This window comes from Xiphias gladius, chromosome 2 (assembly GCF_016859285.1).
Source record: "Xiphias gladius isolate SHS-SW01 ecotype Sanya breed wild chromosome 2, ASM1685928v1, whole genome shotgun sequence".
In the NCBI taxonomy this organism is placed as follows: domain Eukaryota; kingdom Metazoa; phylum Chordata; class Actinopteri; order Istiophoriformes; family Xiphiidae; genus Xiphias; species Xiphias gladius.
In genome coordinates, this window is record NC_053401.1 from 9,800,850 (window position 1) to 9,824,536 (window position 23,687).

At 40.1% G+C, this 23,687-nt stretch overlaps 1 protein-coding gene across 6 annotated transcripts in view; it reads right to left on the bottom strand.

Annotated features, from left to right (window-relative positions):
- cacna1c (calcium channel, voltage-dependent, L type, alpha 1C subunit) overlaps nucleotides 1-23,687 on the bottom strand; it is a 197,515-nt gene that overhangs the window by 118,474 nt on the left and 55,354 nt on the right. For all 6 annotated transcript variants that reach the window (XM_040147465.1, XM_040147458.1, XM_040147441.1 and 3 more), the window contains exons 2-3: nucleotides 15,446-15,878; nucleotides 9,170-9,275 (exon numbers count right to left, since the gene is read on the bottom strand). In XM_040147465.1, the coding sequence (XP_040003399.1) occupies nucleotides 9,170-9,275; nucleotides 15,446-15,878 (539 nt within the window). The remainder of the gene's footprint in view (nucleotides 1-9,169; nucleotides 9,276-15,445; nucleotides 15,879-23,687) is intronic.

Consider the following 23,687-nt stretch of genomic DNA (forward strand, 5'->3'; position numbering starts at 1 on the left):
TGGTGTGCAGTTTGCTTTACTCCTCCGGTTATGTCACACCAGGCTTTTATGGCTCGTCAAATATTAGTCTGGAATTATAAAGACACACACACACACACACACACATGCACACAGCGAGCACACATTACACCTGTTTGCCACCCTAATTTGCCCAGAGATCTACTGTGCACCTCCATTACCTTTGTTGCCATGGCTCTAATGTTTGATGTATTTGCAATTTTGTGTGTGTGTACGTGTGTGTGTGTGTGCGTGCGTGCGTGCGTGTGTGCGTCAACAAGCTGAACTCTAACCACGCTGTGACCAAGAGACGAGAAATTAAAAGGAAGAGATAGGCCTTTTAGTATCAGTGGCATCAGTAGTATAATCTATATGCATACAGTGCCTCCGGGTAGAATAGAACACAACAAAACTTTGTATCTGGGTATAACAAACAAAGAAGTCTCCAGTGAATTAAGGTTCACATTTCTCCTAGTTTCCTTTGCACACATGCACACACAATACACAGATTTGTAATGACTGAAAGAGCTACAGCTACAACTTTGTCAGATCTCTGCTTGGGTTAATAAAATGTAAAATAAAGAGCAAAGTCATGCAGAGGGTGCTGTTCTTCTCAGTGATAGTCTTACACTCCTGCCATAGTCCTTGACCATTAGAGAGTGCTGTAGCTGCCCACTTCTTCTAAATAGTGTCGGTGGGTTGAATGCAAATTTCCCCATGGGGTTTACTAAATTAAAACTCAAAATTTAATTTTTAATTTGGCACTAACCTCTGCACAGCAATCTGAAAACGGACCACTCATTAACCCAGTGTTCACCCATTCATTATTTGACTTAATGCTGACTCATAGGCTATTAGTTAGCCATTTCTATGTTGCCATATGCAGAGTTACTATTAAGAGTTAGCTTCCAAATGGGCAGAAAAGCTGCCTTGAATGGGGCCAATAAGCTTTAAGTCAACAATACTTACCATAAAAGCGAACTATGATGAGAATGTTTCTGATTGAAATGGAGACATTAACACTGACGCCGCTCCCTGTGGTATGATTGCACTGCGAACTTTGAGTTTCAGTGATGGACAGAGACATTACTCTCTCTCTCTGTGCTCTTTGGGAGCTGTAATATGGGCCAAAGTGAGGCAGAGGTGGACACTTTTAGCTCAGTAAAAATATCCTATTCTATCTCTTTCTCTTCTGTCTCTCCCCCACCGTCGCTCGCCTTTACCACTGGCACATCTGGCACATCATACAAATGATCAAAAATTCAGCCCGCCATTACTAGCCTCTTTCAGACAGCTATGTAATGTTAATAACTCTTGCCTCGACGTCAGCATTAAGGAAACTTTATTTTAGTTTCATAAGGCTCATCTGACCTGATTCAAAATGACTTGTTTGCCAAGTCACTCTTATGGTAAATACAAATGCAGCATCACATCCTTCATACAGTATTTCCTCCCACAAAGAAATGCGCACACACAAACACACACACACACACACACACACACACACACACACACACACACACACACACACACACACACACACACACACACACACACACATTACAGATAAAGTAAAACTTGATTTAAAAATCAAAATCACATGGGTCTGGTATGCAGGTTTGCAGTAAACAGGGGGCATATGATGGGACAATTTCCAGGGATATGTTCAGGAATCATGGGATACATGCCAGGAACAGCATTTTCACAACAACCTAAAAATACTGATATCTTGGTTTGGACTGGCAGACACATATACATTTGAAGGAAGTCACACAAAAACATAAGTACATTAATGGCTACTCTTTTCTTCTCTTTAAAGATGGAAAAATGAATGTGAAGAAAGAGGAAGGAAAAGAAAATAAAGAGTGGGAGGTCAGGAGGTTTGTGTGGAAATCTCCCTATCTTTATCACCAAAATGGGACTATTAAAAAGCAGGGGAGGAGGAGAGAGGGAAGAGGAAATGGCATTGTAATGAATGTGGTGCCACAGCTGCCATCATTTAGAGTCTTTATCTTTCACTTTTATTAGAGGTGGAGGAGAAGAGCAAGGAAAAGAAGAAAAAGACTCAGAGAGAGAGGAAGGGAGGGACAGACAGAGGCAGCGAGAAATACACAAAGTCTTGCTTATTATATATATTCAATTCAAAACAATTATACAATAATATCACCAAAGCAGTTAACAGTATGTTACGCTTTAATCATATAGTTACTGTTTAATATAGATCCCAATGAAGTTCTTTTAAAAACTGAGAGAAAAATATAGTGAGTAACTAAAAGCTTTAGTTTCAATACAAGTATTTTTATGCATATAATGCGTCAAGTTTAAACTGGTGGAGGGAAACTGCAAAATGTAACGTAATGGTACAGTGATTCAAAAGTGGCTTTAAGTTTCCTGTAACATACCATCCACAATCGATTATCTCCTCCATGTGAGTACATTGCTATTAGACCATGTATTACAATACTGGCAGTTGCATTTTTTTGTTTTCACCAGTGGATAAAAGCATAAATATGGCCAGCACAAAAGAACAATAACAGCCTGCCTGATACAAATCAATCCAAGGCTTTTTCTATTCAATTAAATCCTGCTGATGGTAACACTCCTGATTCCAATTTTATTTTTTGTGACATTTCAAAAACTTTAATAAAATTCACTTCAACAGAAAAAAATTAAAAAGAGAAAAGAGGAAGAATACATATTGAGAGAGATGTATTTGTACAGAGAAACTATTAACTTCTAAAAGACAACTTGCCATGTAGATTGGTTCATTTTCAGTTACACTACAGCTCTGCAACACTAAGGAATCAGTACAATAGAGCAGAAAAACAACAGCTAACTCTGGAGTTGGAAAGCACCCATGTCTCTGGCACAAATGCTAACTGGGGTATTCCTTGTTTCCTCTGGGAGCTGAAAAGGGGAACAGCATTTATAATTTCCAAATAATGACTCCCCAGGCTACAGCATAATTGGAACTTGTTGCACTGAAGAAAACCTGCAAGAGATTTTAAGTTTCCCATCTGTGTAGAAGGGCCTACTGATGTGTAAACGACCTTATAAAATACTGTACTGAATCAAATTAATCTCTGTCTGTTTATATACACAATGCGTATGTGCACACACACTTACTGGTACTGGTAAATTTGATATCCTAATAAATGCATCGAATTCCACTGTAGCTATTCACACACCCACATACACCACCAGACACACAACCATACACACACATTTACATCCTTATCCTGCATGCCACGGTATCTATTCAGAGGTGTGTGCGCGCACACACACACACACACACACACACACACACACAACCATCACCACATAATGGTTGTGTAAAAATACAGACCAACATTGTTTAGATAAGTGAACGTACAGATAGATGCTGATCGTTCTTCTCCATCTATAAATAGACACTCCTAGCAACCAGCTGAGTAGCACCCAAAGGAACAGCATGTTAACTTGATCCTCTACAGCAGGAAAGACGGGTAGAGGAAAAAGCGGCAGGAGGACATGTGGAGACTCAAAACCAGACACCTGACAATATTTGGAGCAATATATGGGTAATGGAATCTTTGTAAGACACTAAACTCAGGTTATTTCATCAATTTAATGAAATTCAACATATCGGGTCCAAAGTGAAACACAGAGGCCAGTTCTGAGGTAAAATGTGAACAAACAAACAAAAGAACAAACAAACAAGTTTGTCTTTGGGCAATAATCTTAAATCGACCTTACAAACAAAATACAGTGCCTATAAAAAGGTATTGTTTTATTGTTTTACAACACTGAATCAATGCAGATTTAATGTGGCTTTCATGAGAATGATCAACAGGAGTATTCACCCCTTTTAACAGGCCACACCTACTCACAATTAGCTAAATGGAAATCACCTGTGTGTTGACTGTAGTATAAATACACCTGTATCTGAAAGGTTCTGCTTTTGGTGAGTCAGTATTATGCCCAAACGTACAACAAGAAAACAAAGGAACACTCAAAGTAACTTCACGAAAAGGTGATAAGCACAAGTCAGGGGATAGAGAAAATTTCCAAGTCAATAAACATCAATTGGAAAACAGTTAAATATAATCTGCCTAGTTATGGTTTGGCAACTAAGGTAGTTGGTTAAGGTTAGGAAAAACATCGCCTGCACGGTTAAAAGAAACCACAGTAGACTGTTGGTAAGTGACAATACGCTAACTGCAGTCGCCTATGTCAAAATCACATGCTTTGTACCCCCATCTCTCCAACATGACCTCCTCACTAATAGGTTTTGTGGTAGTATATAGTCAAATTCACACAGACACCAGAGGACACCTGTCAGGCAACACCACCACAGGTTGTTTTAAACATTTGAACTAAAGACCAATGCAGTTCTGTGTATAAAAAAAGAAGAAACATAACAATAATGCACAGAGAGTGAGTTGGTGTGTGTGTGCTGTGATGAGCTCCATCATACTCTAAGAGGTGATTCATTGACTTAAAAGTGCTCATGTGAAACGCGTACAGCAGCACCAGCAGCTAATTCATCTAACACTGAACACCCTGTCACCTACCGCTGATACACACACACACACAGACACACACCTCATCACACACAAATCAGTGACTGTGAAAAACCATGAGCTCAGGTAAACATGCATTCATGAATGACGTGCAAACATGGTTGACACTACAAATGTACAGTATGCACAATACAGAAATCAAATAAACCAGTCAGACCTGAATTTGCGCGCGCTCACACACACACACACACACACACACAGACATACGCACACACACACACACACACATACGCACACACACAAACACACGCACACACAGTATCACATTGACATTATCTCAGACCTCAGTCACTATGAATCCTATTAACCTTCATTATTGCTTGGGATATCTGGTGTCTACAGTGTGTGTGTTTGTCTGTAAGGGTGTGTGTGTTCATGCCTCTCCAGCAATCAGTGTCTAATCAGGTGTATTGATCGGCTAATTGCTTGGTTATGACAACATTATTCTGTCAATCTGAAAGTATCCATATCAGTCTGATTAAGATGGAGGAAATAAGTGAAGGCAAGAAGGAGAAAGTGATTAAGAAGAAAAAATGGGGAAGGGGAGAGAGAGAAACAGAAACAGTAGAAAAGTGGGAAAAAAGATGAGGATAGAACAGCCAAAGGGAATTAAGAGAAGTTTTTCACTCAAGCTTCACATTGTAGTTAGAGAAAATTAATCTAGTTTAAACATTTTTATCTTAAAATGTCGCTCTGGAAACTGAACAAGAAAGAGTCCAGCATATATTTCCTCCCCGAGAGAAGATTCTTTTTCACACGTTGGTTCCTACCCTTTCTTCTGTAATCAAGGACAGATGAGGAGCATCACTACGGTTTCCATATCCATGACAACCTCTCCCGCTGCTATTATTGGGCATGTCGTCAAGGAGACTGAGCAGCACATTATGGGATGCAGACGGAAATAGAAATCTTGTACTAGAAGCAGTACAACAGATCTCTGGTATTACATAAGAAAGATGAGGGGGTGCCATATTGATTCTAAAACTCAGGGTCAATCACACATAGGGTCAGGGGTAAATCTAAAGAGCATCATCGATATACTGAACAACAGTCATGACGCAGATGTTCATGAGAAGAACTTAATGAAAAGATAAAACTTTGTACAAGCCTGTAGCTTGTTTTTAAAAGATCAAAACCAGCAAAATGGGAAGAAATAAAAACTGCGTGGGTGAGCAAAACAAAACCACAAGGGGGCCAAGCAAAATGTGTCACCCCAAATTACAAAAAGAAAACAAATGACAACAATACTCAACAAGGGGGGAGGTTGACAGTGTTCAGGGTGAGCTGAATTAAAAGAGCTTCGATGCAGGGAAATGCACATTATATTTTATGAGAGGGTTACCTCACAGTTTGTAGCACTGGAATGCAATGATGATACCGTAAGAAATAACTTATATTAAGTGTAAGGGAAATGTTCAGACAATTGGCAGGGTTCATACTGGTAAGACAATAAGGTCACAAGCTCATTCTTCCCAAATGTGCATGAAGACTCATTTGGTCTGTTAGAGTGTCCTTAAGCTAAACAGTCACTGTATACAGCTTTGGATAAACCCATCATCTAAATGAACAAATTATGAATAAAATGAGAATCACAATAGACACTCTTGCAAATTTACCAATGGGAAGTAATATGGATTCTGGCAGTCTTGGGTTTAATTACTGCTTTACAAACACAACAAAAGAACCGATTAAGGTCAATTGTCAAAGTGAATGCATATTGCAAACATAATGTAAAGACAGTTAAGATGCAATTCTGGTAATGTCAAATATAGGCACTGCTTTTAAATGTGATGTTTTCATTCTGACTTATGTTCGGTACATAACAAAGCAGTTAATAATGTATTAGTTTTGAGACATATAATGTATGTGTACATTAATCAGGAACTTCAAATATTTACAATGACATGGGACATATTATGGGGCTGCAAAAGTACTTCAAGTTGAAAATGAACGTTTGGAATGGGGTGTAATCCAGTTAAGAACTGCTCCAGTGAATGTATAAAACATATAGCATTTATCAATTAATAAATTATCTTGAGCTATCTTTAATTTCATATTTTTGGCCTACATGGTACTCTGGCAATATTTAATCTTACAATGCATGCATGCCTTTTTTTCACGTTGTGATTAATAATGCAGGAGCATAACATGTTTTTTTTTTGGGATCACACATTTGGCAAACACTGTGTCTGATGTAAACCAGCTCAGACTCAGGCTGATGCCTCAGTATCAGTCTGACTGTTGGGCAGCATTTCCCCTTCCTTCCCCACAAATACTACTATTACTACTATTACTATTACTATATTACTATTCTATAATAATACTACACTTATTATTTGTTTTCACCTGTATACTTGTTCATTTCACACACATACTCTATACAAAAATTATACAAATAAACTCTCACACGCAGAGTTACATTGTCAACCGTATATTTAAGCCTCTGGTGGATCTGCACCCTGCTTCCTGCCTGTCAGAAGGTTATAAAACTAATTGACCACAGCTGTGGTGGTAGTGAGTAGGTTTGTGTGTGCATGCATGTGTGTCTTGTATCTTTTCATTAACTAGGGAGAGTCACCAGTAGGGTCCAAAATAAACCTGCCAGAATAGAAGACCTGAAAATAGGTTCCATTAGGGGGCTAAACATTACATGTGTATGTGTGTGTGTGTGTGTGTGTGTGTGTGTGTGTGTGTGTGTGTGTGTGTGTGTCTGCATGCAAATTCTTCATGCTGTATACTGTTTCAAAACAGCAAAGAGTCACATTAAAATTCTCCTTGTGGTGTTGACAGACACTGAGAGACAGCAAGAATTATTGCTATCCAGTCTAGACTGTCCAGTGAAAAAATAAATAAATTACACACTAAGCATTATTTTTTTAAATGCAATGATTTACCTTATTTACAATATATTACATGAGATATGTACTAGTACCAGTATAAAGTAATGTAATTGCTGTATGTATTTCTCCTACAGAATTCTGAGAGAGATAAAAAGAGGGAGAGAGAGCCGGTGATGGACACACATTGAGAAGATTTAAACAGCTGTCCTCCCTCAGTCCTATTTACTCTTCCACTGACTGATATCCGTACGTACCTGCTCTGACACTGTATCATTAAAGGAGAAGTAGATTCACAGTCAAGCAAATGAAAACAAATGTTATTTCTCCACTCACAGATGTACAGTAAGCCCAAAGTAACTTTGTGGATAGAGAAGGTCAAAAAAGATTACACTCACTCTCTGTGCATTATTATTTTTTTTCAGATTACGTGACTGTAAAGCTCTCCCTAATACTAATGCAATTTACTATATCAGCAATTAGACCACAAATGGACATGCTGACATGTGAAAGGGCACATGGAAGAGTCCATATACACACACAACAAGCAAGACGAAAACCACCGTACAGCGTGAGCTCTCAAGAATTAGTAAATCATTCTTAGAAAGGAATAAAGAAAGATGTTACGTGGCCTCAGAGGGATTAGTGTCCTCCTCACACTAATACACTGGCATACATCTGCAAGCCCACACACACACACACACACACACACACACACACACACACACACACACACACACACACACACACACACACACACACACACACACACACACACACACACACACACAAATTGTACAGATATATGTAATCACATTGATTTATATAAACACAGAGCAACACACTGATTTACACACACTGACACCCTGATGAGTGGCAAGGTTTAGGTAATTAGATAAAAAAAAGTTTGGCAAGAAGCTGTCAGAAAAACTGAGGTAACAAAACTGATTTCTTTGTTTTTTAAGATGTTTTTGTTTTACTTTGACATATTAAATTATAGTACGTTTAGTATATTATACTAAATGAGATTTTGGCAACCACAGTATCAACATCTTCACCCAATCAAAACAAGTCCAGTCAGTCCATCAAAAGAGCCCACAATTTCTAAATCATAAAAGTTATTTTCTCCTTAACCAAAAAGATTATTGTGCCCACAAGAGAATGACGCTCTACCTTGGATCAAAGACCCTCACATGGCTCTATTTGATACAACTCAAGAGTCCTCAATCAAAAACACTGAAACCCTCCATTTTCTTCAGGGTCTAAAGTGGAACGCCACAATCACCGACTGTGTTGTATCCAAGCAATCAATGATAAGAGCAAATGATTTTCAAAGAAGGTATTATTCAAAGAAAGGCATACTTCCATTGTCTTCGCCTTTCACTCTTTTCACTCCACCCTTCTTGTCTTTCACCTTCATGAACCAGTCACAACGTCATACAGCATCTCCTACTCCTGCCTGTTAGATACAGCACATGGCAGCAAATCACACACAAAGTGGAATCAGCTGGAAATGTGCAAATGACATGCTGCTCAGAAATGCTAATTACCAGAAAAATCTACTGATGAAATGTTTAGTAATCACCCGCACACCTAATAACATGTGAGTCAAGATAATACATCTACAAAGGAAACAAAGAAACCCTGTCTCCCATGACTGGAAAAAAAAAATAGCCAATGAGCCAAGCAGTTCCTTAAACCAGCAACTACTGGACCAAAGAACAAGCAAGGGTATTCAACTGTAAAGCGGTTAAAATATTGTAGATTACTCACCAGGTTGGAGTTGGTGGCATTTGAGTCATCCTCAGGGAAGGGGATGTAGACAGCTAAGGCCACACAGTTGGCAAAAATGGTCATCAGGATGATGATCTCGAATGGTCTTAGAAGAGGATTAAGGAATATACATACTGGAACAGGGTAAGTGTAGAGACATTTACAGAGTAGAGAGCCCAGGTCTGCCTCGTTCCTCTTAACTGATGTTTGACTGAGGATGGATCAAATAATATTCAGTCTAATTTGGTCCCATTCTGTTGCTGCTGGTCTTGAGTTTGTGTAACAAAGTACTTTATCTAATACCAGAGTGGATCTAACTGGACTTTAGCTCTGATTATGTGGTGCATAATGATCATCATCATCATTGCGGGAGAGTTTTGAGGCAAGGTGGAGATTGTGAACTGCTACTCTTTTTGACCATGGCTGTTTGTTAATTGGTGTTCTCTCTCTCTGGGAGTCTGTCCTGGCAAACCGCATCTTGGATCGATTCTACTTACTCCCCAGGTCTACTTTGGAAGAGGTCTAACTGGCTTCAGGCCCCCTTTTGATCAAAATATGAATCTCTACATGTCAGGTTTAGGTAGATTTTCAATGATCCATGAAAACCTATGGTACACAGCACAAAATAATACAGACTCTGAGTTCTGGCCTTAGTGAAGAGAAAAAAGTTTTTGTATCAGGCATGTTATTTTAACAAAGAGGTATTTTTAAACAAGCTAATACATCCTTACATAAGCAGGGGTATGTAAACAAACGTAGCAGAGTGCACAACCAGTTTATACAATGAAAGAGATCAAAGCTGTTGAGTTTGCCTTTTCGTTAACAATAAGACATATTGGATCACTTAGGAACCTCTTTGTGTGTGCAAGGGGGAGGATTATAGAGAGACAGTGCATGCCCTAATATGGGTGCAGCGAGGAGCAGGCCTGTCGCGTGGAAGACGGGATGTGGACAGAGAAAGAGTGAGAGCGAGATGGAATGAGAGAGAGGAGAGACACAGAGGGTTTTTTATTTGGAACGGTCGTTGAGAGGGGAGTGACCTCATTATTTTTGGCCTCAGAGAGAGAGGGGGAGAGATACAAAGTGAGAGAGAATGGAGAGTGAGAGAGTGAGAAAGGGAGTGAGTGAATGTGAAGGAGAGATAGAGGAGGTCTGGTTTTCATCATCAAAACTGCCACTGCTGTCACCTCCTTCCACCTCCTTTTGCTCTCCCTCTATTTGCTCTCTTTCCTTCCTTCCTTTAGTCCTTACTTCAATTCCTTCCCTTCCTTGGCTGCCTGTCAAATTAGTCTAGACTTTAGGCCCTGCAGTATAACATAAACAGCAACGTAATGATGAGTTATGCTGTCAGAACCTCAAATCCAGGAGACAAACCATAAGGAAACTCATGTACATTTTTAGCTGACCTTCGTGTTCAACACATTGCATCACACCGCGAATGCTGGCTTTCGTGGTGTGATGGCTAAATCTGGACTTTCTATCCAACACAAGTTGCAGTTTTTCGCAGGTGGAACGCCAATGAGGGATCATGAACTTGTTGCTACACTATAAAAACGTGCAGTGGACACTGGATCTGCATATACTAAAACTTCTAAAACTTATCACTGTTGGAAAATAGCAGGAAGCTACACCACTGGTTTGAATGGCTGAAGAGTGACTGAACTGTCTTGATAACTAAATAACCAAATTTTAGTTTAAATCAGAAGTGAACTTAACGACTTCAACAATCTTGTACTACCTATAATCACACTAGCAATCTTGCTGTGTGTGGCCCTGCTAGAAACAGACCTGCTATCCATTTTAGCGCTTTAACTACTGTTAAATAGCCCTGAAGACAGGGGAAGAGCGAGAGGGAGAATATGATTGTTAAGCTTTTTACAGTGGGGCTAATACTTTTTTCATGTTTAGATTAAGGTCTGATCCCTCAACATCATTGGCCACAAGACCACTCAGCTCATTCAGCCTGGGACCAAAATGCATCAAAGTTAATCACTCACCCTTGTGCTATGGGCTCATTAAAACACACTCCAGACATGCAGGCACCCACAGAAAAACAGGCCTGTGACTCATTCTGGGTTCCTGACCCATAATTTAAGAAACCCTTGAGGTCTGCTTCCATCAACATGATAATAAATCTACTCTCTGCTGTGCTGTTGAGAGCAAAACAACACTTAGAGGAAAATTTGGAGGTCTGAACGAAGAGGTAAACCAAATACCAAATCTACTGATAATGTACACGAATGAGCATAACAATAGCAAATATCCATCTTTAACAGCAAAGGAGCAAAGAAATACTTGTTATAAAGATTTTGCCTTAAGTTAATTGGGGGGACGTACTGACAGTTATAAAAAACAGCAATAAATAAAATAAAATTATAGTATAGTTAACTCAGCACGCTCCACAGCTCTCATGGTGCAGTATTCAGCTACTACTGTCTGAGGCATTTTGGAATTTAACATAACATAACATTCAGCATTTTAACAAGCTAACTATATGCTTATAACAAATTGTCACACTGGAACTTCATCTACATACACACGGGATACTGTTTTCTGTAAGTCTCTGCATTCAGCAGTTGGCTCATGCAGCTCACAGTAACAGATAATCTCTTATCTGGACAAGGCAAATAAGAAACCTGGGATATACTGATAATATCTGGGAGAGGAAGCCCAACACTCTCCTGAGTTATGCTGCGAATATTTATCCCTTTTCAAGACTGAGTTGAAAATGCTTTGAAACAGTGAAACCTTTCACGTCACCTGATGCAATTCAGTATATAAGCTGTTAACCAGGAATCAGAATGTGTGTATGTGTGTGTGTTTGTGAATGCACTCTGAGACACCGTTTTAAAAAAGTACCACTTAGTGTGATTTCATATAGAGAAAATGGTAGTTAGATGTACACCTGCCCTGCTCTCTCCTTGTCTCTCACGCTGACCTTGCCAGTGTGTAGGTAATGCTTGAATGCTATAATTACACAGCATGTGAGAGTGGCTTTGTCTGTGTGTGTGTGTGTGTATGTTTCAGTCTGTTATCATCTCTGTATAAGTATGTGTGTTCTCTAATCTAAGTGTGTGTTTTATGTGTATGTGTGAGCTCAGACAGGCCCCATCGACCTGTTGAGAGCAGTAACTGTTGTCATGGTAACAGAGGAGGAAGAGAGGAAGATTTCGGATCTGTTATCTCTGGAGACAGAGGTACTTACAGAATACAGGACACACACACACACACACACACACACACACACACACACACACACACACAGAAAAAATGCATATGGTATACAAAGTCATCCACAGACTAATGTTCAAACACATGCTGCATTTAGACAGGTCCACACTGCAGTTATGAAGGACATCCCAAAGTATAACGGTTAGGTAGACAAGCAGGTGGACTGACTGACAGTTTGATGTGGATTTTTTAAGCTAGTGAAGGATAAAATTTACTGTAACTTGCTATTGTTCTGCTCCTACCATGATTTGAATTATTTTGAGGCTTAGACTCTATCCTGTTCACATTTTTCTCTTTTTCTAGTTTCTCATTTTTCCTAGGAGCCCTCTTTGAAGTCCCTCTTCTTCCCCACACTCATCTCATTTCCTCACCTTTCTCTCTGTGTCACTCTGTCTCTCTCTCTCTCTCTCATCCCACCCTTCAGAGCTATTTAAATCAATGATGCAGGGTACTGTGGGTAATAATGTGAACGCTCATCAGTCATTGAATGAGATTGTTCCAATGACTCTGAGGGTTTGTGCATGCTTTTTCCTTCAATTTTGTTTTCTTTTTAGCATTAGCACAGCTGGAGTGCAGTTTGAGGAGGAATACACGATGTGACCAACAGAAAGACTGTCTTTATCCACTGTGTTACAGTACAGAGGGAGATTATGCACACTTAAAAGCCAGGGGCTGTTCCCATGGGAAATTTGGAGTTGTTTTTAAGAAAGCATGTCTATTGTTTGATTGATATGATATGGATTAAGTCATATGGGTATGATCGGGATTTTCACGTTAAACTAAGCAAAACCATCAAAACATATGCAGAACTGAATAGGACCAGTCATTTAGCACTTCTTTGATAAATATACAGGTTCATTAGAATATCACAAAGAATAATGCCATCATTTAACTCTGAATAATAAAAAAAACTTGCTTTTCATAGATTATTTCCACTGCTGTGAAAATACGGTAGCTGCAGAAACTAAGAGTGGACATCTTTTAGAAAAATCTTTTCAGTGTATCTTGTTAATAGTTAAAAATGTGGCATGGAATGTAATGGCATAAAGGCAAAATTAGAAGTGACTTTTAGGCATGAAAAAAATTGATTAACACACGTTGATAATTGACATTATTGTGGCGTCGAAAACTAGTCCCGGAGCTTATATAATTTGATAATTCCCCAATGCAATCCAAAACACAAACAAAAGCACATGCGCTTCTTCTAACTCATCTTCTCTGCCTTCTGCTTCTCTCCTCTCCTCCTTCATGATCTCCTTATCCTCTCAACCTCCCCCCTCCTCCCCTCCCTTACTCATTACTTGCCCTCCCCCTGCTGTCATTTTTTTGTTTACCTTCCCCATCCTCCCCTCAATCCCTCGCTCACTCCCTCCCTCCCTCTTTAGCTACTTTGCTTCATCATCTCTCCTGTCGACATCCATGTCCTGCCCACATCCCTGCCCTTCTCATTTCCCCAACCCCTCCTCTTCCTCTTCTTCTCTCCCTCTCAGGACAATATGTGACTGTGCTCTTGCTGAGCTCATGTGGACCCTCTCCTATTATAGATCACTTTGACTGTGACACTGACCATTTCTGTCTCTCCCCCTTTCTCCCTCTATGTCACCCTGTGGGAAAACCAACTCATTATGTTCGGCAGCTTACAAAAGGAAAAAAAAAAACTCCAGAAGAGAGAAAGGGTAGAAAGGAAGGGCGGGTGGAGCAACAGCAGGAATAAAGGGATTTGGACGGACAGAGGGAGGGAGAGACAGATAATAAATGGTGGGAAAGACTCTAAGGTGGAGGATGGAGGGAGCGAAGGAGTGATAGAGGCCTGGATGGACCTGGGGGAGAGAGGATGAATTCAGTTAGAAAGGGCTAGGGGACAGAGATATGCTGCGGAGAGGTGTGAAGGAGGGATGAAAATTACACAATTTGTTTTATCCTCCTGCGAGAAAACAGAAAAAAATGAATGTCATATGAAAGAGAGAGTGGAGAAAAAGAGAGGGGGAGAAGGACAGAGAGGGGAAGGGGACAAAGGATTAAAACAAGTGAGTGGAGAGCAGTGAATCACACTGAGTGAGACACATCGGAGAGACTGATTAAAAAAGAAAGAGAAAAAGGAAGAGAAGAAAGCAAAGAGAGATATTAAACACCAGAAGAAGTTTGATGCATTCTCAATCTGTTTATATCCTCCATCCGAGACACTCCTTTCATCTTGCCATGGTTTTTTCACCTCCATCTGTCCATCCACTATCCATCCATCAATTCTCATCACAGCTGATATAGATTTATCCTTTTTTCTTAGTTCATAGTTCTAAATTCCACATTTGAGGGATGTAATGTTTCGCACACATGCAGTATTAGAGTATATACTGTAATACTGCATAAAAAGAGCTGCAGAAAAAAAGCAGAAAAATGTGTATATATCTCTGGTTTAGGTTCTTTTTTATCTAATAGATTTATTCTTTTACAGCAAGTCAAAATCATTTTTCAGTTAGAATAATATTGTACTGCCGTCTGTAAATGAAAAAATGGCAGACCTGTAATTGGTCTTCATATTGAAAGCAAAACATTTAGCTTCAAATGGATCATCAGGTCAGATTTTGACAGTAAGGGATATGCTTTTAACATTATAATAAAATTGCAACATTTAAGATTATAACATTTACGTATCTCTGATGATTTTTTCCTCTATTTACTCCATCTAAGGTACTTTTGCATTTTCTTTTATTCCTCCTAGATTGAGTGATCATTCGTAGTTGCATCAAAGGTACATTTATTTTAAAAAGAACTGACCTCCTCTTGCCTGATTTGGATGTCTGATCTTGTCAAATCTATATGAAGACAACCCAGGGCAAAACAAGTAACTCAGAAAACTAGGAGCTTAAGGGGACAGATTCTGTACAGGTCTCCATCAGGCTATCTGACAAAAGTGAGTTAATTAAGAATGTCATCTGTCAACCTTTGAAAACATGACACTGTCTTGAAAGTGAGACATGTTGCATGTTATTCCTTCTTGCAAACAGTATAAAACCAAACCTCCATTCAAGGTTAGTTAAAGGATACTTCCACTCTACGATGCTGATGCAGGCCCTGCGGATGGGGTTCTTGAGTGTGAGACAGAGTAGGGCCCGTGGCGGCCTTGTGGCTGTCGTCGTTGTCTGTTTCTTGGGCTTAGAGCTATAGTGTTGCCTCTTCCTTTGCGTGGAGCTGGCCGTGGAGATGGGCCCGCCCCCTCCCAACCCAAGCCCCGCCCCTCCACCCGATGCGGCATTGCCCATCATCTTTGCCTGCCGTGCAGCGTCGATGGCCGCCTGCCAGCTCAGGGCCGCCCCCGGTGTGGGGATGTGCTCCGGAGCCAGGCCCACCACGCCCACCCCGTGGTTGACCCCACCCCCTCCTCCACCATGTTCACCATGGCTCCCACTGCCACTGTGCTCGTTTGTCAGGCCGGGGGGAGGAGGCCGAGGCAGGGGGGGAGGAGGAGAATAGTCGGAGCCTGGAGTGGAGAGATGGGGAGAAAAAGGAGAAAAAGGTTAGCAAACCACACAAGTTAACAGTTAGCTCTTAAATAACTTCCTTTATCACTTGTTGATTTAATACATCACACATGGTTGCTTGAAGTTGCAACAGTGTTTCAATTTTCTACAGTCTGGTAGTGGTTGACTTTGGAGCCTTCAACAGTGTTTGAATTGTTGACACATGTTAGTGAGCCCTGTATATTTTTCAGAGACTGAAGAATCTCCCTGTAGAATAGACGCATGACTACTACACCCCCATCTGTCAAGCAAGTACAACAGAGTTAACTGTATGCTATTGAGTTCCTCAGCATATTGTGTAGGTTATGCTGTCCATTTGCTTTGTGTCAACACAAACAACACCAATCATTCTGACCAGCAACTACTGGCTGGTGTAGTGAACATTCTCTGTGCTATAAATAAAAGAAGGCTCATTTTATTTCAAAACCCCTTGTTAATTAATCACAGCTTTAAAAGAAATCTGAAACATAAAATATCTCTTCCCTTTGCCCCACACTTCCTGTTTTTCATTTTCAAATATTTTACAAAGCTAACAAAAAGATTTTACATGCTGTGATCAGTATCTTGTCCAAATTTCATGTTTAATTTAATGTTTAATTTCCCTACTTGGCAACGTTTAGACTTTTAGACTAAATTCTCAGTTTTACATAAACCAAAGGCAAAAATATATGCAGCCAAATGTTTATAAATATCAAAAAAAGTTATTTGACAAAAGAGAGAATTAGTAGTAGAGTACTAGTATGTTATAATGACAGGGGACACAGGGCAGACGACTACACATATATTCAGTGTGGGAATATTCAGTGTGTGTTCAGGTCTGAGAAAAGACTGCAGACAGCAAATGCACAAAGTGGAATAAAAGAAAAGAAGAATGTTAGAGAGAAATGAGAGACAGAATTAAATAATCTCAGTGAGATTACATAGTTGTTGTGCAGACACATTGTAGAAATAAAACTAAGTGAGTAAGAGTAAGAGAGAGCGGATTATCCATACCGTATGCTTAGCCAGATTAAAGACAGTTATAATATCCCCTCGGCCCTTCTTTCCCTCTGACATCTGAACAAGGACTCCACAAAAGCTCTCACCCTGCACTGGATTACAAACTGTGAAATGATGAACAACGGCATTGCTTCAGGGAAAACTGCAGTACATTTCTGAAACTAAGAAATCCCAGCTACTGAAGCCGTTTCAACAAAACCGACAAAACAGATTGCGGTTTTGAGTAAATGCCAAAATCTTGAAGTTTTCTTAATGACACGTTTGCTTGAAAGGCACAATTGTTGGACAGAATCACTTGTGTTCATGTTTATGTAATGTATGTCACTACAAACTCTGTAAGCGTAAATGTATAATATAAAATACACATGACGTGTAAATGTTACATTGCCCTGAGTCAATACATTTTTTAGCACAGGTAGCCCCCAGTGGAAACCTCCTCCTTAGCAGTGACAGTTGTATGCATACAGTAATTTTATCAGTGCTTTGAGCGACATATCAATATGAAATAGAATGATATCACATTTGATCAAAGGAAATTCCCAATGTTGAGTTAACAAACCCCATACAGTACGAAGCTACTTCAGAGAAAAAAAAAAGAACACAAAACTCTAAGAACTCAACCGGAGCTGTTACAACAGAGATAAGGAAACAGGAAGAGGGAGAAAGAGTAGAAGGTGAGAAAGAGATGCGCAGGGGTTAGAGAGAGGAGGCGCAGAGATAGACTTATCCTGTATGCTTAGTACGATTATAGGGCAGTTACAATATCCGCTGAAATCCCATTCCTCTCACTTCAGAGCTATGAGTTTCTATGCACTCAAACTGCATGATGGCCTGAGGAAACATAACATTAGATCCTGTATCACACAAACATACATGCTAGAAGCATCTCTCCTCACGTTGTCTGTTTATACTCACCTGAAGGGGCTCTTACTCTGACATGTATCGTCCCCAAAGTGATATACTAAAGGCAACTAAGTGGCGCACAATGTGCGTGCAATACAGCACACCTGACCTCTGACCTCCTCTTTCAATTAAAATGTAATTAATTACTCCTCACTAATTACTCGTTTAAAATTTGCATTACTGAACAAACTACACTGCAGTAAAAGTAATTAGATGCATTAATATTTTAGGCTTACTTTACTTTGTGTTACAAATACCCACTGCATCAGTGTGCCTTACAATAACTCAAAAGCCACTACAACACACACACACACACACACACACACACACACACACACACATTTCATCTTCTGTATTTAACAAAAAGTGCAGTGGTGCAATAAGTATTAGGCCTCTATATTTAAGTAAAATACAAAATATCACAATTTAAAATACTCTTTTACTTTAGGAGTAACAGTCCTGTAAACTGTTGAAATGTATAAGCATGAGTATTATTAGCTAAATGTACTTCATACTTAAACAGTAGAGGTGCTCATAGGCCTTGTTCAAAGCAGACATTTTGAGTTATTAGAGCAAAGCAGCTGAATGGAACTCAACAGTAGAGGTTTGGTCCCTCTGATATAATAATATATCAGCCAGAGGGACCAAACCAGTACTTTTACTTTAATACTTTAACTACATTTTGCTGCTAATACTTGTACTTTTACTTAAGTAGGATTTTTCACGCAGGAGTTTTACGTTTAATGCATCATATTTACGTTGCTGTATCGGTACTTGTATTTAATTGAAGTATCTGAAGACTTGCTTCTCCACTGGTGAAATGTAGTGAAGCAGCAGTGCCAAATGTATGTGTATATATACAATTATTTGTATACAAAACAAGCCAGCCAACTTAGCATTGTATTTGGCAGTCAGCAGCTAGACTTAGCTCCGGGAACACACGACCCGCTCCACAAGTGAAGCAAAAAGGGAAATACAACAAAAAACAGCGACTTGCTAGTCGGCTAACACTGCATGAGCCAGTTTAGGCTAGCGTTAGCTGACACGACCCGCCTCCGGTCTGTGCGCCAAGCTTACCATCAGGAACCCGTCCATCTAAACGCCCCCCCCCCCCCCAGCAGGACGACAAACAAACGTTACAGGAATTTGTAACTGTAACGCAGCTACCAAATTTAAGTTGTAATATCTTGCGTTACTAGTTACTGGGAAAAATAATCACACGCCGCTGCGAACAGTAATTACGTTGAGGGAATGTCACGGCAACGCCCGTTACTCCACTACCCACCCGGAGAGCCAGACAGGGGCCTGCTGGCTGCTCATGTGGCCGGGTAAAAGAGAGGAAGGGGGGGGGCAGCGCCTTTTCTGTCAGGGCACCTTGACCTGCCCGAGGAACTCATTTTCATCAAATGACCTTTCAGTAACTTTATTTTTAGTTTTGTGCCTGATTCTTAATATTGGATAACACATTCATTATTCTAGAATTTTATGTTATGCCCTGTTTTATTGATGTTGCTTTTTGTTGTTTTTATCGCTGTAATTTGTTTTGTTCTGTTTTATGTCAAGCCTCTTGTTATATTTGTTTGGATGAGTGCTATGTAAATAAATTTTATTATTCTTATCACAGCTAAAATAAAACTTTAATGCCCTAAAGTTATTCTTAAAACAAATGCACTGCCTAAACAACAACACAAGATATGTCTGCAAATATTTAGGAGCAGTGTGCTTTGAGTGGAGCAGTAACGCCCAAGGAGGTGTTCTTTACATTCACCAGTGGTGAAGTCACTGGGTATCAGATGCAGCTGTCCCTTATGGGAAATACCACTGTGGTTTCAATTTGAAGCATATCTTTCATCTCATTACTTGGCTGGAACTACATTTTCCACATTTTCTCAAAACTCCAGGGCTGATTTTGAGGTTGCAACTCAAAAGCAGAAAACCTAGAAGCCGACCGCAGATTTTACTTATTATCATACATACAAACGTGAAGGCACACACACATTCGTGCTCTGCGTCTATTACTGTCCCAGATGATTCTATATACTGGAAAATATCTTCGTCATTCTCTCCACTGTTGACTCCAGTGTGAGTTAATATCTGCTTCCTGACTGCTGTTGCACATCATCATCTCTCTCTTTCGCTCACTATCTCTCTCAAACATACACTTACACAAACACACACACATAATCAATTTCAGCATATTGTACTGCTGCGTGATCACTTTATCTCACACTGCCTGCCCCTCTCACAGGGTGTACCCTAGTGAGAGTGTGTGTTTGCATGTATGTGTGCATGTGTGCGCTGCATTAGTGAGTGTGTGAGGATTAGAGGAGAGTAAAACTTTAATAATACTGAGCTCACTAATCTGTCTGTCTGACCGCGTATCTCTCTGTGTGTCTGTCCTGTCACATGCATATGCACAGTCATGTCGTGCTTGTGTGTGTGTGAGTGTGTGTGTGTGTGTGTGTGTGTGTGTGTTGTGTGATAGACTGTGTACTGAAGCGAGTGACCGTAATTTCATTAGAAGCTCTTTATTCTGCTGGGGGGAAAAAACAGCTGCCCGTGGAAATGATTCTGACTGAAGGGGAGAGGGAGGAGAAGTGAAGGATGAAGGGATAGAGGAAGAAAAGGAAAGAGGATGAAGAGGATGGGATGCAGGAGGGAGGGAGGGAGGTGGATCTGTGAGGAGGGGAAGGGATGGTGAGAGGATCGAGAGACAGAGGGGATAAAGAATGGAGAAACAAAAACAGACAAGGAAAAGAGGAGGAAACCGGAAGAGGAGACTGAAATGACTTAATCCAATAATTTATCTGTCCATCATGTGACTTTCCGAGTGAATATATTCAACACTAATTCCCTCTTGGTATTACTGTCAGTGTAGTCCGTGGTATTAGTACAGACAAAGGTTTCCACGGTTCTTCAGTCAATCAGTGGCTGTTAAAGTCCTACATTTAAGGTTGCAGCTCTACTTTGACCATGTTATTAGTACGACATTAAATTTGACGGTCTAATAGTACAATACAGTATTACCACATATACATCATAGTTCTTAAAGCACTGCAGTAAATGGCTATACTAATCACACTACAGTTAATGATTGTAAAAGTATAGTCAAAGGTTCATTTATTTCCCTTTCTAATGTCTTTTTCACCTCTATACATACCCAGTTTTGTAGTATGGTTAACTTTATATACATAGTATCCCTTATATATTTAATTTTTTTGTGGCATTTTTGTGTTTTAATATGACTCATGTTTTTTTTTTCTTATTTATATTACATTTACTTTTATTTGACAATTTTTGAATTGTGCAATAATCCTTTTTTCACAGCAGACAATGTAACATGTCATGGTGGAAAAGCACATATATATATATGTATATTGTGCATATTAAGTGGTGCTCCACAATTTATGCTAGGGCGGGACAAATGACACCTTTATCATTCTAATTAGTACATGTGACCCTACATAGCTCTGCCCACTTTCAAGCTGAGCAGAGGTCTGATCAGCCAGAACTGAAAACACCTGCATGGGTGTACATGGTCTTTAAAGTATGTGGTACTCTACACAGTATGTAAGCAATATGCATAGGCATTATTATATGCATGTAATGTATAAAATAATAAACTAAAACAGAGTTTTTCATGGAATAAATGTGTAAAAGCTACGGCCCTGTGAAAAATCACACATTTAAACATGAGCACATACTAGCGCATGTTGGCACAACAGGATAAAATGCATCAATGAAGCAAAGGTATGGAGCAAAATTTTTTATGAGACTTTATACATCAATTTGGATACTGTAAAGACAGTCAGCATTCACTCTAACTGAACTTGAAATGAACCAAACTGAGCCGGACCTCAGTCTGAACTGAACTGCAGACTGTAATGAGCTGTGATACAAACTCAAGTCAGTGGACCTGTTATCTCTTTAATGATAAAGACTGAAGAGAGATGCTATCACTGCAACTCCAAGCACTCTGCCGTAAAATGTCAGTGCTAGACACACACATGCGCACAAACACCCATACACACATACACACAAATGCTATTTTACAAGCTGATCTGTCCAATATTGCTTGCCAACAGAACACAGTTCAGGTACAAAATATTGCAGCAAAAACTGCAACAGTGGAAGAAGAAAAACCTCCTTTGAAAACTCTTTCGTTGCCCTGCTCCTTTATTTGGCTCAATGAGATAACAGACAAAGATCAGGACCAATCAAATTATCCCACGCTAAATTAGTCTCTCAAGTCATCTCCTCTGTGTGCCCTTCTCTTTTTCTCTTTTTCTCCATTCATGTCTGTCTCGTCTCTCACTCGCTCCCTCCATCTGCTTTTCCTTCTCCTCCGCTCATTCCAACAGGGATCTATTTGGGTGGACAGTGATGATGCAATTATCAGTCAATTAAATGATGATGACACCTGATCAGACACTAATTAATGGGAGACACACACATGCAGGCACACGCACGAACACACCTTAAAGCAGCTCTGATTCTCAGTCCAAAAAAAAAAAGAAATCTTATAAACAGCTTTACTGAGATCCAGATAATTGGGTCTAACCGGTGGTCTTTTTCCAGCACACACACACACACATACAGTCCAGTCATCTGCCATCCCAGCTGAACTGTCATTTCTGCTGAAAGATGACCTCCTTTTCTACTGTACCTCTTTTCCTCCTCCTCCCGACTAGTTCTGCTTCTTCTTTAGTCCCCTCTTCCTTTCGTCCTCATCCTCATCATTGCCAAAGCCTTCATCCATCTCTCCTCCCCTCCTCCTTTCCATCTCCTCCTCTCTGTCCTTCCCTTGTCTATCTCCTCCTCATCCCTCCATACCTATTAACGGTCACCCTCCCTCCTTTCTTCCCCCTCTTCTACCTAATCTATAGAGCTGTCACTCCCTTCATTGGCTCTCTAGCAGCGGACAAGATCATTTTCGGCCACGCACCTTTCCTCCTTTCCTCCATCAATCTACCCCTCCTCATCTCTCCATTTTTCTCTATCTCTCCTGCTTCGCTGCTTCTAACTCTTTCTCCCAACACTTCCCTCTTTGTCATTTTCAAATAGCTGACAATTATTCTCTCTCTCTCGCTCTCAATCATCTATATACCTGAAAAGAGCAGCTAGTCCATCGCCAATCAGATCCACAAGACTTTTGCTTCCTCACTGCCTTTAACAACCATTATTAGACTTTGATTTAGACTAAAACATTCAACTTAAAATGGCATAATGGAGGTGAACTCTTTCATTTTTTTCGTTGTTTCATTTTGTGGCATAAAAACTGTGATTGCCACTGCTTGAGTGTTTTTCAGGGCTAGTATGACATCCCATCTTGCTTAACCCTCATTATCATCGTCATTATAAATACTGGTTGTAAGCCTAATACTATTTTTATCCAATTTATGTGTCATCCACTCACTCACATTCACACACACACACACACACACACACACACACACACACACACACACACACACACACACTTGTGAATATACTGTAGTATATTCACAAGCCCCAAAGAAAAGTAGGAGTGCTTCTGGATCAGCTGTGTACATGTGCATAAATTTGTAGGCTACATACCCTGTGTGTCCGTGTGTGTGTGTGTGTGTTTATGTGTGAAAATGTGTGTGTGCATGTGTCTCATTTTTCTCTCTCTCGCTCTGTCCATATGTGCCCATTATCTGGCCGAGTGAGTGCACCACACAGACACACCTGCTCCCCTCGACACACACGCGCGCACAGACATACAAGCCTGCAAATGCGTGCACATATACACCTGCTCCCCTTGCGACGAGACACACACACAGACACACACATACACACACCTGCTCCCCTTGATCTATGCCCCCCCCCCCAACAGATGATTACAC